General features: G+C 42.2%; 1 protein-coding gene across 1 annotated transcript in view; it reads right to left on the bottom strand.

Annotated features, from left to right (window-relative positions):
• The window catches only part of LOC147027508 (uncharacterized), a 410,973-nt gene that overhangs the window by 156,397 nt on the left and 237,512 nt on the right, over nt 1–17,064 (bottom strand). Inside the window, exon 16 of the mRNA XM_085876519.1 lies at nt 8,291–8,455. Coding sequence (XP_085732645.1) covers nt 8,291–8,455 — 165 coding nt within the window. The remainder of the gene's footprint in view (nt 1–8,290; nt 8,456–17,064) is intronic.

The following is a 17,064-nucleotide window of genomic DNA, read 5'->3' as shown; positions in this document are numbered from 1 at the left end:
CTGACAGCTTGCTGGAATAATGGTCAGACAAAAACAGGCATAAATGTGATGAATTTTACAAAATCCTTTCAAAAAGCAACCACTTTCCAAGAATATTTGGCAGAAGACATTGTGCAGTTCTTTGAGGTCAAAAAGAAGTGCTTTCTGGCTCACTTGTCACAAACCTCACAGTGTCCAACACACCGCAGAGGCCCAGCTAAAAATTTATGTGTTATTCTAATGACACGCAATTAGAGATTATCGTTGAGAAAGGAAATGAAGCATGTGGAAACTAATTTTAGGATGTGCACAATTTCCTTTTTTTATTTTTATTTTTATTTTTTAACCTAAAAGTAATTGCACCTTGTTTGACATATGCTCGTGTCTGATGCTTTCCATTATGATCCCTAAAATGTATGAATATAAGGAATACAAATATTCCATGTTGCCTGATCTCTTGCAGAAGAAAACGATGCAACCAGAATGGCTTTCAAACCACGAGATCTTGCTCGAAGTTTCCAGAGCTCATGGTATGGGTTATCATTTAGCATCACTCACACTTTAGAACAATCAAATTTAATCATAAGAGAATGACAAAAAAGGTAACAAGTTGTCAACAAAAGGAATGTTCAAAATTACTGGAGGATGAGAAAAAGAAAACTACTCATCTGCCATTTGCATAACTTTGGAATTGGCATCTCCTTATTCAACTGCAGAGTTCCTGCATTGGTTTGTGTTCAACATCAGCACCATATCCGAAAACATGGGAACATGAGACAAAAAGTGTTCATCATTGTGATGAGAATCAAATGGAAGAGAGTTACACTTCATTGTTGCATTTTCAGTTTTATAAATCTGATTATTGTGTGAATATATAGTGTGATGGTTGTGATTCCAAAGGAGGGTGTCGTGCACTTGTCGAGCAGGTAAAAGCACCCACACAAAGTAGAATCAATGATGTCTTAATATTCTGTTTAGTAATTAAGTTATATTGTACACATGGGATAAACATGCGTTGCGTGTGTGAGTTCGTGTAAGGTTGTTCCTTTCCACCTTCTCTCTCTTTTCTATCCTCTACATTTCACATGAATTACAAACACATGCCCTCTCAATCCCTTCACATTCAATTCTCTCAATCCTTTCACATTCAATCTTCTCAATCCTTTTGCATCAATTACATGCCTCCGAACCAGCGAGAGGAAGTTGACTATAACAAGGCAACAAGCACGGGTCTCAAAGAGATGAGCGCAGATGAAGAACTTTCTCACAACCCCTCAAAGCTTCTTCCACCTTACCCCTCCCAGCCTTGACGCCGGTGTTGTGTGGCTGGACCAATCAGATGCGACCAACGTGGGAGGAAGATGACTGTTGTGAGGCAATGAAGGGGCTGTTACACCTTGACGTTTTAGCCAGCGTATGCCGACGTATGAAAAAATTGGCGAATACGCTGGCACACGTCGAATACGTTATGGGTAAGTTTTGTATACGTTGAGTACACTGAAGCACGCTGGCATACGTCGTCGTACGCCGAGCTCGTCGACAAATTTTGTGCATGCTCAAAATTTTTCGACGTATGCCAGCGTATGATTCACACGTTCCGCATACGCTGGCCATAAGTTGTAGGCACATTACGTGATCATTGACAGACGTCGACACACGTTATTTGTAAGTTACTCAAAAGTCGAAACATGTCGAGGTAATGTTTCGCGTACCCGAAACTTATTTCTAACCTATGAGTAATGTGCTTTGAACCTATGTGTAACGTATCTCCAACGCATATTGACGTATGTAGACGTATTTGATGTCTTCTGGACGACCACAGAACTTAGTGAACGTGTTTCTAACTTACAGCTATCGTATAATGGCGTATTGGCAGCGCTTAGGGGAATTGGTATATAAAAATGGGCTTCACAGGAGGAACCCGTCAGTGTTCCAGACTCAATGTTTTTAATATTTTTTTATTCGGCATGACGGTGATGTTGACACTTCGATGTCTAGTGCGGTTATTATTTGAATCGTCGAGCGGCAGCCTTTTAATAGGCTACGCCACGTGATCGTCAGCGATACTCTGCCGCGCTATGCATAAGTTAGACTATCGTTGGGCATAAGTTGTGAACGCCGACAACACGCGAAGCATTCGTTGGTATAAGTTATCTATAACATGATCTGTATACATTACTAATACGTTATGCATACGTCCAACTCGTTAATATACGCCCAAAACTGAAAAAAACATCAATAGTTCAGCGTACGCCAGCGTTTTAGATTAATTTTGATACGTTGCCATACGCTGGCTAAATCGTCAAGGTGTAACAGGGGCTTGAGCGAGGGTCTCAAGGGGATGAAGGCAAGCTAAGAACTTTCTCGTAACTCCTTGAAGCTTCTTCCCCATTGCCCCTCTTCCCCCTTGAGGGGGGATGAAATACAAGGACAACGCGCGAGCAGTTTGGGGTCTGTCTACTAGCCAGTCTTCCTGGGGTTTGAAGTTTGAGCTCTGTTTCCTTTTGTCTTTTCTCGCCTTTTGCCTGAGTCCCACAGTTTTGCAAAACCACTTCTTCTTCCTCTTCATTCTCTCCCTATTTTTCTCTGCACAGCTTTACGACAACACACGCGGACCCATTGCACCATTTTCAGCACCAAGGCCAGAGCCACAGTGCCTCGGAAACACCATCTGCCCTCTCATTGACAGAGCGAGCATTCCTGGAGCCACGCAGGTCATCGCATGGGGAGAATGGGACTCCTGCAGTTCCCCCATATGACCGGGGTGTTGTCGTAGGAGAGAAAGAGAGACCGTGAGGGGCGAACTCAAACCGCCAAGCAGTGGACCAGTTGCCTCAACCTAGGTCACTGAAGGTGCACCAGGCACGACAAAGTTCGAATTCTTTCTTTATCACACTATCTTCTTTACCCCTCCACCCAACCTATCGGTGTCTTTCTTCTGGTGTCTGGATCCAAGTATTGTAAAGGTATCAAGTCATTGTTCGAAGTTGCCCAGGGAGCAATGTTCGTCAATAATAATAAGAAATGACCGTTTTTATAGCCATTTTTCCCTGCTGTGCAGGGGTCGGGCTTTTTCTTGAGGCGACGTTTTATGACCGGATGCCCTTCCTGACGCCAACCCTGGTCACCTCTTACGACACACAGGGATATGGTACACCTATTCTAACCGGGGCATACACCGGGACCAGTACACTGGTACTCATTTCGCCGACCTCAGAAGGATGACAGGCTGAGTCAACCCCCTGGTGTTAATTCAGCAGCCAACGGAGCTTGAACTCAGGACCCTGGGATCCCAAGCCACCACCCTAACCATATGTGCCTGTAAATGTCCTTGAATTGCTTGCGTTGATTTTTCTGCTATTTTTCACTTTCAATTTCTCCCTTTCCATTCCTCACAGCATTTTCCGCTCTTTCATTCATTTCCTTGTGAAATAAATTAATGAAACTGTTGAATTGTGTCCTGACTTATCCTGCTCTCTTTTGATTTGGGGTAGCACTCCTGAGGCGATGCATCTGAGATTACGAAGAGTAATGGTATCCCAGAGAGTATTTGGCGTCGGTTCACTCAGTCATTAAGGTAGCCACTGTGTAGTCACCGGAACATTTCCCTATCTACTCCATTCATCTCACCCATATGGTAAACTGACCATGGGCATGAAGATCCGAAGATCCGATGTTGTTGAAACGGTGTCCGTGGTCTTTTTATACACATGTCGGGTTTGGAGTCATCCACCTGCAGAGCCATCAATATATATATATATATATATATATATATATATATATATATATATATATATATAAATATATATATATATATATATATATATATATAAATATATATATATATATATATATATATATAAATAAATATATATATATATATATATAAATAAATATATATATATATATATATATATATATATATATTGTTATGGATTTCAGAATCATATCCGACTGGTGCACACAACATCCAGGCCCTCAGACAGTTATTTCCACAAATGCATGTTCAGAATAGACCCATCCTCTTGTCTGGTGGGATTCAAACTCTTTGTTGCGTTGGAGAAGGATAAAGAAGGTTGCGTTGGAGAAGGTTACTAATAATTGTCAATGTGTGTCAGTGTGTCTCCTCCAAAAACTCCAAAACCATGAAACCTATCAGCCTGAAACTTTTCATGCATACTAAGAAAACACAAAGGAAGTGCATGACTGAAAATTGGGTCCTTGGGTTAATTAAAACACCTCTTTTGAAGACAATTAAAGGCCTTATTTAATTATATCCTTTATCAGGAACATCCTCGGCAACCACTCCCTGTGAGGCGTATCATAGGTAACCTCGATGGGGTCTGAAGCCGCCATGTGTTTTGGCCTGCTCGACCATGCCTTGACTTGGAACAGGCAGCAATGATTTCTTAACAATAAAGCTTCCCCCCCCTCCCCCCACTTTCCTCACTCATATAATCGGATGTCAGTTCATAGTAGCTACGAACTGCTGCATACATCGCTTTTGTAAGTGCTATAGTTTTCAAATTAGGAGGTTGGAGCGATTTAATGCGTTACATGATACGATTTTCCACGATCTACTCTCGCGGACTAATTAAAGTGCTTAATCGAAATATTATTTCGGTTTTGAGGAACAGATATCGTCTCGTCTAAATGTGTTAAAATCTGGAATGAAATCTTAGACTTTAATGAAATATCAAGTCATATAACTAAGCCGATATACCTATTTACATTAAGCAAGCAACGATGCGTTCCCTCCTCCAGACGTACAAAAGAAAATGTGAAATTTCAAAAGCATTAAACATATCTTTTTCTTCTGTTTGGAGAATTATATTGAGGAAACAAAACATTAAGGAATGTGCCAAAATGAACCAGCTTCATCAAGCTATATAATTTCATGGATTCACTGCTTGACCTCACAACCTGTCCCCTAGAATCTGCCAGATCTGTGTCTTTATTTTTAGAGGTTTCGCAAGGTGCTCTACAGAGGATCAAAGCAAATCTGGTGAAAAACGGATATTTTACAATAAATTTATAACGTTTGCGCGAACCCCGAAAGGATGTACCACATGGCATGAACACAGATGAACAGGCAACATAGCGGATTTTCTGCAATGCTTATTTCACGGGCGATTGAGCTTTGTGATGTCTCCAGGGTTGTTCTGCATTTGGCAGCAACTCTGTTCTGGTTAAAGTCATGATTTGAACAAATTCATTTCATTTCATTAACTGCTGTGTGCGCGGTGAAGACTGGCTTAAAGTTAAAGTGATCCTATATGGAATGCAGCGACAGCATGGCGAGCCGTTCCATATCAAAGCCACTTGCTGACTGCCCAATGTCAACAGCTGTACCGCGATGCATCATTCAAAGCGAACCGTTCACTCTCTGCGAACTCTTTTGCTGCACCACATCATTCAGAGCGAGCGCTTCGTACTTCTCACCCTGAGCGAGTGCTTCTTTCTCCATCACCCTGAGTGAGCGTTTCGTGCTCCGTCACCCTGGACGAGTGCGTCGTGCTCCGTCACCCTGAGCGAGCGCTTCGTGTTCCGTCACCCTGAGCGAGCGCTTCGTGCTCCGTCACCCTGAGCAAGCGCTTCGTGCTCCGTCCCCCTTAGCGAGCACTTCGTGCTCCATCGCCCTGAGCGAGCGCTTCGTGCTCCGTCGCGCTGAGCGAGCGCTTCGTGCTACGTCGCCCTGAGCGAGTGCTTCATGTTCCGTCACCCTGAACATATGATTCAAGCTCCGTCATTCATTCTGAGCGAGTTTTTTTGTAAAATAACACCCGATAGCCAAGCCGTTTGCTGTATTAACGCGTTTTCTAAATTACCGAGCCGTTTTTTTTTCCACCGCACACACGCAGCTTTTATAAAGATTAATGTTTGTGAACATATCTCTGAAATGTTGATATAAATGCAATGTTGTTTTTCCGTGAAAGCTACTCAAGGTTTTTAGTTTGTGAGCAGTACCTACTCCCAACCCTCTCACTCTCACTCTCACTCTCTCTTTGTCTGTCTGTCTCTGGACATATCCGGACAGTGGTTATGTCTGGAAGGTATTCGTCTCCGGACGCGTCCAGGCGGTGTTCGTCTCTGGATGCGTCCGGGCGGTGTTCGTCTCTGGATGCATTCGGGCGGTGTTTGTCTCCGGACGCGTCTGGGCGGTGTTCGTCTCCGGACGCGTATGGGCGGTGTTCGTCTCCGGACGCGTCCGGGCGGTGTTCGTCTCCGGACGCGTCCGGGCGGTGTTCGTCTCCGGACGTGTACGGGCGGTGTTCGTTTCCGGATGCGTCCGGGTGGTGCTTGTCTCCGGACACGTCTGGGCGGTGTTCGTCTCTGGAAGCGTCCGGGCAGTGTTCATCTCCGGACGCGTCTGGGCAATGCTTGGCTCCAGGACGTTTTTATAGTATGACCAGTAGAAAATGGATTTCAGACATTATTTTGTTTCCATCTTCACTGTCATTCGATGCAGAATCATTTTGATGAGATGGTATGAATCATAATTAATTAATGCTCCACCGCACGTCTGCCTTCCCTTCCTCTCACCTCACACTGTCTTCTCTTTCCCCATCCCTGATTCCGTCACTCCTCCTGGTTTCTTTCCCCTCCACCTCTTCACTCTCCCCACTCTCTCTCCCCCACCCGTCTCTCCCTTTCTTCCCCACCTTTTCTTCCACCCCACTTTAGTATACCCATTAATAAACGACGGGTGGTATTTGCTGGTGTTAAATAATTATCCATAAGCTGTACATACAAGATCAACATATTACAGTTGATCACGATGGTGACCAGAACATGGTAATGCTTTGTCATTCTTATCAAAAAAAAAAATCATTGTCAAAGCAAGACAAGATGACCATTTAGTGACACCATCCTCTGTAATGTCATCCTTTTAGTGCAGGCTTAATGGGCCAAATGACTTCCTCCAGCAACCAAGATTATTGTGTATCCTTCTGTCACAATGCAGCACCTTGTGCAAAATACAATCTCAGACCCATGGGGAAATATAGATTATGTTTCATCTCAACTACTTCATTCAGCACCACTATAATTCACAAATACTGGTGAACAAGGAGAGCACCACAGGTGCTCATGCCTCATTTTGTGCATTCTGCAAGCTCAGAGTTTTCCCTAGACATGTCACCAGCATGCTGCCAGGCAAAATCATAAAACACTGAACTGAACAACCTGAAGAATCAAAGCTGGAACCACCAATCCGCTTAACTTCCCTGTTTCATAGATTTAGGCTCATGTGAGTGTCATCTGTTCTCCCCAGTTTAAAAAAACAACAAACATCCTCAGGCGAATGTGTTTTGCATGAGCTAATGAGATCATCTGATGCATCAGTGAATAGTCGATGCAAGTAAGTAAGCTTGCTATTATGATGATGGAATGATGGTGATTGATAAGAAGGGATGAGATAGGATATTTTGACATCACAACCCAAAATCACCATTGCTTGATAGGATTGGTGGGACGAGTATAATTATGCTCAGAGTACATAGGAAAAGAATACTCACAGTGGGCTTATATAACACATATTGGACGACATTATATGTATCATCATAGTGTCATTGCCCAATGAGACATAATATACAGTCTAACAGCCACCTATTTATTACGTACATACAAGGACTGGGGGAAGGGGGCAGAGGGGGACAGAATTGAGAAGATTGTGGTTGAAAAATGGAAGAAAAGAGAGGATGACAGCAGAGAAAAAGAAGGGGGTAAGAGGGTGTGCGGGAGGGAGAAGGGAAGAAAAAAAAAAGAGGAAAAAGTTGGAGAGAAGATAAAGGGAAGGGAAGTATGGAATCACAAGCGGAGGAGAGAGGATCAAAATCTTCCCCATTTTCGTACGTAATAAATGGACGGCTCATAACTTAATGTACGCCAAACAGTTATTATACTCATAACTATATATATATATATATATATATATATATATATATATATATATATATATATATATATATATATATATATATATATATATGTATAAACCATACCATCAAATATGAAACGTGTTTGAAATCCCATAGCAGTTTGCATCAATTCTAATCATCCAAATCAAAGTAAAAAATGCATAATTGCAAACATTCCATTTTTGTTTTAATGAGTTTGGCTATATTAGTTAATCATCGGGAAAGCAGACACATACCAGGGTCATTACCCCATCTCAATTTCTTAATTCTAATAAAAACATCCATCGACAAACACAGAGCCCAGTGGAATAAAATCAGTTGGTTTAAGTAAACCGAATCACCAATTTGATCTGTACTTCAACTCTCGGAAACACTTTCGACGAGTGACTTACCTTCTGCACTGTTTCCCGAACCATCAGCCCGCGAGCTCCCCGGTCCTTTTCTCCTCCGAGGCTTTTTTCGATTTCCATGGGGAGAGGCCGGGGTTTCCGACTTCGGACTGGCAGTGTTCGCCACGCTGTTACTCGAGCAAAGTCCATCTCCGACACCGTTGGTCACTGAACAATGTCCACATAGAAGGAAATTGCAGGTATCAGAGATGAGAGTTGCAGTGTTCCAAACCATTTTCAATCGTCTCCAGCAAATTTAACCATGGTTTAACAAAAATACTTTTTCAAGCTATAAACGTGGAACAATAAAATAAAATCACAAAAGTCAAACCACCGCTGATGTTGCATTTCATCTCCAAATCTTTTCAAACAATCACATACACTACCATACTGGTCGTGTACAAGAAGGCAATCGACCTGGTACCGATGTAGCAAAGATGTTCAGCCACACAATTTGTCTTCTTGCATTGCTTAATGAACACTCAATTCAACAAAAATTCACAACATCCATAATTTTGTCTCTATCTATCCAAATTAAACGTCTGCTTGTAAAATGTTAGTTTATGTGATGAAAAAAAAAAACACATGGAGATGAAACATCAAGGTGTGCAAGGCTAATATCTTTAACCTGTAGTAACACTTTTGAATCTACCGACTTGACATTACCATCTGAACATTTCGCTCATAATGCTGCAACCCCCATACATATATACGTACATGATGAATTCAGACACCATCACTGTAGTGGGTACCAGGAAGCAAGTGCCACACCAGCTATTGCTGCATGCATCCTGACAAATAGGAAATGCCTGCCACACACTAACCTGTCTGTGGTACACAAAACAGTTCTGGGAGCAGCCAGGAACAATTTAATTTTTTTTTGAAAAGTTTTTCTGGATAAACAGTTGCATAGGATCTGCATGTTAGGCATGAGCTTCGCAGAGCTACAGCTCCCTACATCTCCATAGGATTGTACCTGCAGCCAATACCAGCAAGATAATTTAATTCTCAATTTTATAGACCCATGCAAATCCGGGGAGGAGCTTCTGCTCCACATTGACGAGGGCCAACAAGAACAAAACGCGTGCCCGTGGATGTTCCCTCTCCGGGGTGGACTGGCAATGCAAATGCCAAATCGGCGAATGTCACCGGTGGAAATCCTCACATCATTTCCTGATTCTCCTTCAAACTCGATCTCTCTATATTTTCATTCAAAACAACATCATTCCAATCACAAATTTATACTATACCATAATAACAAAAACTAGAACTGCCAATTTATAATTGCTGGCTGTGATGACAGGGTACCAGGATGTCCGGCTTTGCTACAACACGGGATTGACGAGTTACAGACTGAGTCACAGGTCATGTTCCATCTATTTATTACATATGCAGTTGACCTTTTTTCCTGGAGCCATCGTCGGTATCAATTGAATTGGTATTTGTGGACCCATGTTGCGAACATTTATTACTTCGTGTCCAGGTCATTTGGAGTAAACCGGAACTCCCCCGAGCCATACGAAGCCCCACACGTCTCTCCACTATGCGGGATTGATGACTTATGGACCGGGTAATACGCCACAATCAATTTATTTATTACGTACACAGTTGCCCCTTTTTCCTGAATACATAGTCGGTACCAATTTTATTGGTGTTTAAATAACCTGAGCACGAAGTAATAAATGTTGACACCAAATCCAGAGGGTAAACCGGGACTCCCCCAAATCAAACGAGGCCCGTCACGTCTCTCTATGACTTGGGATTGACAAGTTATGGACTTGTAACAAGCCACGTTCAATGTATTTATTACATATGCAGTTGACCCTTTTTCCTGCGGCCATCATCGTTATCAATTGAATTGCTCCTCCTCTACCATCAAACTCATCCAGGTGCAGCCAAGTGAGCCTTTTTGAAAAAAAAAAAACGTTCTCAGATAAAAACAATTAAATATTTCTGGCTGCCAGACCATGTGGCCGATTGCGTTGAAATTTAAAAAGTACACTCCACATGTCAACTACATCATAATTGTGAAGTTTTACATTGATTGCTGAAGCAGTTCCAAAGAAAATATTCTTTAATATGTTCCTTCAATCCAATACTGCTGCCAAACGATGTGGCCGATCAGGTTGAAATTTGAAACATATGTTCCCCTTCTCTTCCAGATCATAATTCTGAAGTTTCACTGATTGATGAAGCGGTTCCAGAATGGCCACCAAACCATGTGACATATCAATTATTCATTAAATCATGCATCCGCTAGTTTTGGGGAACATGTGCATGAAGTTTCCCTTTGATATGTCCAGCCATTCTGGAGAAGATTTTTGAATGTTTTAGGGTAAATTCAATATGGCTGCCAAACCATGTGACCTACGTCAAAGAAGTTTAGGAACTTTTTTTTCATCGTGGATAGGAGGTCATACCTGTGAAGTTTCGCCTCAATCTGTTTGGCCGTTTCGGAGAAAAAGATTTAAATTTTATTTTTAATTTTAAACAAGACGGCTGCTGAAACACGTGACTGATGACATCATAATATATATTTTTTTTCTCTGGTATGTTGTTGCATAGATAACGCTCAAAAAATTTCAATTTTTTTGGATGCAGCGTTCTACATGTCGAATTTTCACTGGGATACCACTTCGCTGATGATGTCACAGTTAACAAAACTTATACCCCTTGTGGAGATCTTGACAATGAGCCATGTTTCAGGTTTTTTTTCTTTTTCCAGCAAGCGGTTCCAGAGAAGAAGACGTCCAAAGTTTTTTGGTTTTTCAGATGGCGCCCGTGCCACGTGACTTATGATGTCATAATTATCAGTTAAAAATTCCACCAAAAAAGACGTATACTACGGTGAAAATTTCGTGTTAATCGGACGAACGGTTGTCGAGAAAATGAATTTAAAAGGGAATCAACCCAAACATTGCCGGCGGAATAATAATAAACAGAAGAAAAACAATAGGTTATCCAGCCTGAAAGGCTTGGTATCCTAATAACGTAATAACAAAACGACAACAACAGCAACAAGAACAACAATGCGGAGTTCTTGTAGACCTGCAACATGTCACAGGTAAACATAAATCTGTTCCATTCAATTTCTAAAGACAAGAAAAGGTTGGAAAAAAAAAATTGGTGAAAAAAACAAACAAACAATAGGACCACTGGATCTGTCACGTATCTGGGCCCTGGCCTAATGTTGTACCCCAAATTTGGTAGCATTCTGACTCGTGGGTCTGGAGAAGAAGATTTTTGAAGGAATTTAAAAAGTCCACCATTTTGACCTAATTAAAGTCAAGTGACCCGAAGGAGCTTTGCAATCCCTGTTACCAGTCAGGAGCAGAAGCTTGCTGACAAATTTCTGCCGGATTGGCCCAGCGGTTTGGCCGGAGAAGTCGAAATAGGAGACGGACAGACGGATGGTGCACGATGACAATACCTTATCTGGAATTCCAATTCCAGATAAGTTAAAGCTTGGTGAATTTTTTTTTTTTTTGGTGAAATACTTGAGTTCTGTAGACAAATGCAAACTTGTAACTTTGACCCTTGGCAGAATATTATGTGCTGTTGAAGCATTCTCACAGCAGGTAATACATTGGCTTGTCAATAAGTCTTCGGTGGAATTTGGAATTAGGCAAGGTACCAACACACAATGGCCGATTCTTTTTAAAAGGCACCATGAAAATTTGAATACCCACAAGCGAGTGATGGTGAAAGGGGTACTCAGCTTAAACCCCCCTTCAAAAGAGGACATACCTTTGGATGCAACACTCTGCCTGTGAAATAACGACACCAGGGATGTGCAACAGGATGGTGCTGAGGTAGCACACTTGCCTTTGAGCCGAGCGGTCTGGGTTTGTTTCTGAACCGGACTATAAACTGTTCGGACTGGTGATTCTCAGCAATTGAATCGGATCAAAAAGTGTGCTGTCTGTTCGATGGGATGTTAAGCTGGAGATCCGGCAACTAGCATTGATCGCTGGTGACCCTTCAATATCCCACGGTGTTTCTTTGACGAAGGTTCAAAATGTTTGCCACATGCGTCAGCAATAGCTATTGCCAGCACCGTGGCTAAATTGCAGATTCCTCCGCCAATTAACTGCAGGGTTCACTGCAGTCGGTTTCTCATGATAGCCTTCAAGATACTCTAACTGTGACAAAGGATACTCTAACAGCTCGGTTTGAAATAGTAGGGCAAATGTTATCTCATCTACATTATTTTGCTTTTTCAAACGTTAGAATCTCGACCCAGCCAACCTACCAGGATACGGTATTACATTGTAAATGGCAGTCCCTCTGTCATCCGACCAGTGCAATAAGAAAGCAATCACACACACACACACCTGAAATGACTGCAACACCACCCCTGAGCTAAGATGTCAGTGATCACAACCAAACTCGTATCGAAATTTAATTACCTCCGGTGTTGTCCTTTGAGTAAACCAATTTTAGTGAAAGAATACCTTCGAAGAGACATTCTTTGAAACTATTATATCAAACAAAGTTTTGTCTTTGCACAAAAACAACGGTGCTTGCAAAATCTCCACATCCAGACCAATCATTGGCATTGTGCAATAAATTATGTTTTGATCTTTCTGCGCAGAATGGAACACCCAGTTAGTAACTGTGCTAACCCTTTGATCATCAGTGCACAAAGGAATGACTTGTTTCCTCGATGTAAGATTAACTTTCCAAAGGCCTTCACAGATTTGGACATCTTGCTTTCACGACCAATGGACAGCAATAATGGGTGGCAACTGAACGGCTGTGATCGCCGAAAGTAATACTTCCCTTGCTCTCAGCGGCTGGGCTTCGGGTTACGTTGTTCCATTGTCATGCTAACTGTCCACGTGAGAATTAATAGAGAATGGTATCGCAGGCAGACTGTAATTTAATCCCAAAACAGCAGCTGCAAAACCCTGTAGTCAGTGAAAACAGATTAAATCTGAGAGCAAGCAAGCAAGCGACGTGTTACACCCACGTATGAAAGGTGATAAATACATTTTTGGATTAAAGAACATTTGGACCCAATTTAATTTCTCAATAGAACGAAACTGCAAATCGATACTCTCGAGACATTTATCTATGAAAACACCACATCGGTTCCATGGAAAAGTGATTTTTTTTTCACAGGAGGTTCAGTGGGAGAGAGAGAGTTCCTATTTTCCTAAAATGAACCTAACTAATGATTTATTCTGGCATCTGATAGAAATCTGACAGGGCTGACGGGACTCGCCTCTTAGCCGTCTAGCCCGGGTTAGAATCCCGACCTAGTTATAAACTGTCACCCCATAAACTTGCAGGCAGGGGGAGGCATCAGTGTGTGTGCCGTCCCGCAGATGGATGTTAAACTGGAGTCCCGACTGCCGGCATTAGCTGCAAAGATCCCACGGTGTCCTTTGTGAAGAGTATGTGAGCTATCGCCGGCACCATGACCAAATTCCGAATTCCTGCCCAAACTACAGAGGGCATCGCATCAGCGGCCGCACCCTCAGCCAATGATGCTACCACGCAGCATTGTGCTGCATCCAAACAAAAAAAATTCTGACAAATTTCAAAAGATCTCATGAGAAATTTGTAAAAAGGTTGCTCCTGCCACACCAAGAGGTAAGTTAGAGCAATGTGAGTAGAGGTGGATATATTATAATAATATTAAGCACCACGAAAGCTTCCTATTTTATGGATCAGGTTGGGCATCTCGTAGTGGAAGACCACTGTTCACAAGATCCATGTGAACTATCTTGTGAATTTGTTTGTAGTGCAGAAGCTGCTACTAAGACAGACAGCAAGCACAATCAGATAGAATGCAGTGTCACCTGGTGTCAAGGAACCTCCAAAGAAGACCAGAAAACTTGCTACCCAAAGTCCAGGAAGTATTTTGGAATTTATTCAGGATGAATCCTGCATTGTGAAACACCAGGATGACGGTTTATAGCTCGGTCAGGATTGGAATCCTGGCTGGTTAGATCAAAGGTGAGTGTGCACAAAGCTATCTGTAGTCGATCTCGCCAGCCCAATAAACTTGTACAATAGATAACATTCGCCATAATATGTCCCAGGACATTGGCTACATTTCAGATCCAAGAATAATTGGGAAATCTTATCGGTAACGGAGAGGTTAATTATAAAATTGAGAAGTTGGTGGTGAGGTAGGTTAAGGAATTAGTTAAAAAGGTTGTGGGGAACTTTCCCACAATGTGGGTGCTTCTGTAGAGCATATCAGCGGATTAGAATTTGGTTCAAGTCCGGGTTGAGATCCGGCGAATTGGTGAAATACAAACACGTAAACTGATCAGCCTGGTGGAGGTATTTGCTCTACCGAGTGCCCTTCTAGTTTTGAACAGTAATCGAAGACCGATGAAAGAACTTGGATGCAAATCACATGCAGAACAAGAGTACATCGATATTGCACATTAATTCCAAGTCCATTATTAGTAGACAATGGGAAAATCAACACCTTATATGGGAGTTCACCCCACCGACCCCAGGTTTATTAAAACAAATCTTCCCCACCCATCCCCGACAACGTAAAAACTCACAAACGATCGACCCTTTTTATTTTGAAAGTATAATTTTTTTTGGCATGGGAATAATGTCACGCATATTGTCATCATTGTTGTTGTTATTGTCATTATCATCATCATCATAGGATGGACAAGAAAATATTCTGTGTGTTCTCTGCAAGGAAGGGTGGAACATGGGCCCAGTTGGACTGCTCGCAAGGGAAAGACAATAGGAATAAGAAACGACAATGAGTAATGATGTTGATAGATGTATGGCTCATCGTCGGTGTGGGTGTGGATTTATAACCATTAAAAGGTCTGCATATTCACCAGTGGCAGAGAGAATTGTTTGAGAGCTGGCCCTGCAGATGGAGAGGCGCTGGACCAGCAATACCCTGGCTCTCGAGAAGATGTTACCGTTTCATGTAGATCGGTGCCAGGTGCGGGGTTGTGAATCGCTGGATATATTTAATTGGAGGGACACGTTTCAGCTTTTCAATGGGATGATCCTGGCCACACACACACTTATCGTCCATGGCTCCCTTCGGTCTCACATCGATTGCGTTTTCTGTCGCAATAGGTGTTTCTGCGATAGATGTTTGTGGAATTTCAAATCGTTTTCCTGATTTTATTTATTTATTTATTTATTTATTTATTTTCAAAGGAATCGTTTTCCTTTGATGATATTTACCTTTGCCACCAAAGGTGGAAGGAGGTTATGTTTTCACCTCTGACTGGTTGTTGGGTCGCCAAAATAGGTGACCCTTATTGTTCGTAATTCTGTCTGTTTGTTCGTTTGTCATCAGCATAATTGGTAGTAAACGTGGGCGGATTTTAACCAAACTCGGGTGGTAGGTACATCTTATGACCGAGTGCTTTGGAAATTGTGATGGTTGCTAGGGACGCTTTGGTTCTCTAGCAACAACCGAAAAACCTTCAAAATCGGTACCGTTCATGCAAAATCAATTCCGAAAGCCATTATCCCATGTCGGGTTATGAAATTTGGCACGAACGATCTACAGGTGATGCTCTATCAAATATATTCGGGTTTTTGTGATATATGGAATACTTTACCCGCAGCGCCCCCTGCAATTAGGGTATGCGCGGAAATTGGCGAAAATTGAAGGCCCCCAAGCGACCAGGTGAGTGCATCGATACGAATGAAACTTTGCAGGTTCATGGTACTCAATGAGTACTACAACTTTGCCTCAGGACATATTGACCGATTTTGCTAAGGTCAGGGGTCAAAGGTCAATTAGTGCAAAAATCGATAATATGCGAGAGCTGGAGGTGCCTTTGCGCCAAATGCTACTCCTCCTAGGGTTATGGTCGGATGGTCATGAAAATTCACACTAATCGTCTGGAATACATTGTGCACAAAAGATCGAGCCGGATTTTCGATTGAGATCTTTGTTCACCCACAGCACCTCCTCAAACTTTGGGGATTTCCAATTTCAAACCGCATTTTCGGTACTTTTCATTCAAATGGTAGCGAGTAGTTATCAGTAGATGGAACTGGATGAAATTTGATATGCATGATCTTAAGGTGATTCGCTATCTGCTATATGACATCCATTTTGCTCTATATCTTATAGTTTCCATGCTCGGCAACCCATCGCTGCCTTCCGGCTTGTCTGTCTGTTTGTCTGTCTGTGAGCAGGATATCTCGAAAAGTTGTGGACAGATTCGGGTGAAATTTGGTGGACAGGTCTGGTGTGTGAAAAGGGCGAACTCATGAAATTTTGGTGAAAATCTGGATATGGATACAAAACTTATAAAAGCGATTCTTCACCATTGAGAGATATGGCCATAAACGATATATCGCATGATATTTCAAAAAGTTGTGGACGAGTTACGACAAAACTTGGTGGATGAGTAGGTTAGGTGACAAGAACAAGGCGATTCGATTTTGGTTAAGGTCCGGATTCAGACCATCATCTTGCGCTTAGACAAATGTCCATCTTCACAGGTCGAATGTTGCATTGCTTTCTCTGTCGCCGAAAAGAGGTTTATCGTCGATTTTTTTGGTCGCCGGAGATGTTACATAAGGTGTTCTTGGGGAGATTGTAATTGTTTAATTGTTTAACAGTGGTGTGTGGTGTGTGATTTGAAAAGCAGACAGTGAAAAGTAGACTGAGATTTTGCCTCTTTTCTGGAGAGTTTTGGACTTGGCATCTTCTGGACTAACTTTGGACTTGGCATCTCCTGAGTAGCAAGGTGAGAAACATATGCAATGGCCAATAGTGGGGCACCACATCTATTGGTACTGCAGATGAAGGCCTT

Source organism: Eptatretus burgeri, chromosome 4 (assembly GCF_056783735.1).
Source record: "Eptatretus burgeri isolate ZD-2024b chromosome 4, Ebu_testis_v1, whole genome shotgun sequence".
Classification (NCBI taxonomy): domain Eukaryota; kingdom Metazoa; phylum Chordata; class Myxini; order Myxiniformes; family Myxinidae; genus Eptatretus; species Eptatretus burgeri.
This window is presented reverse-complemented; position numbering and strand designations above follow the sequence as displayed.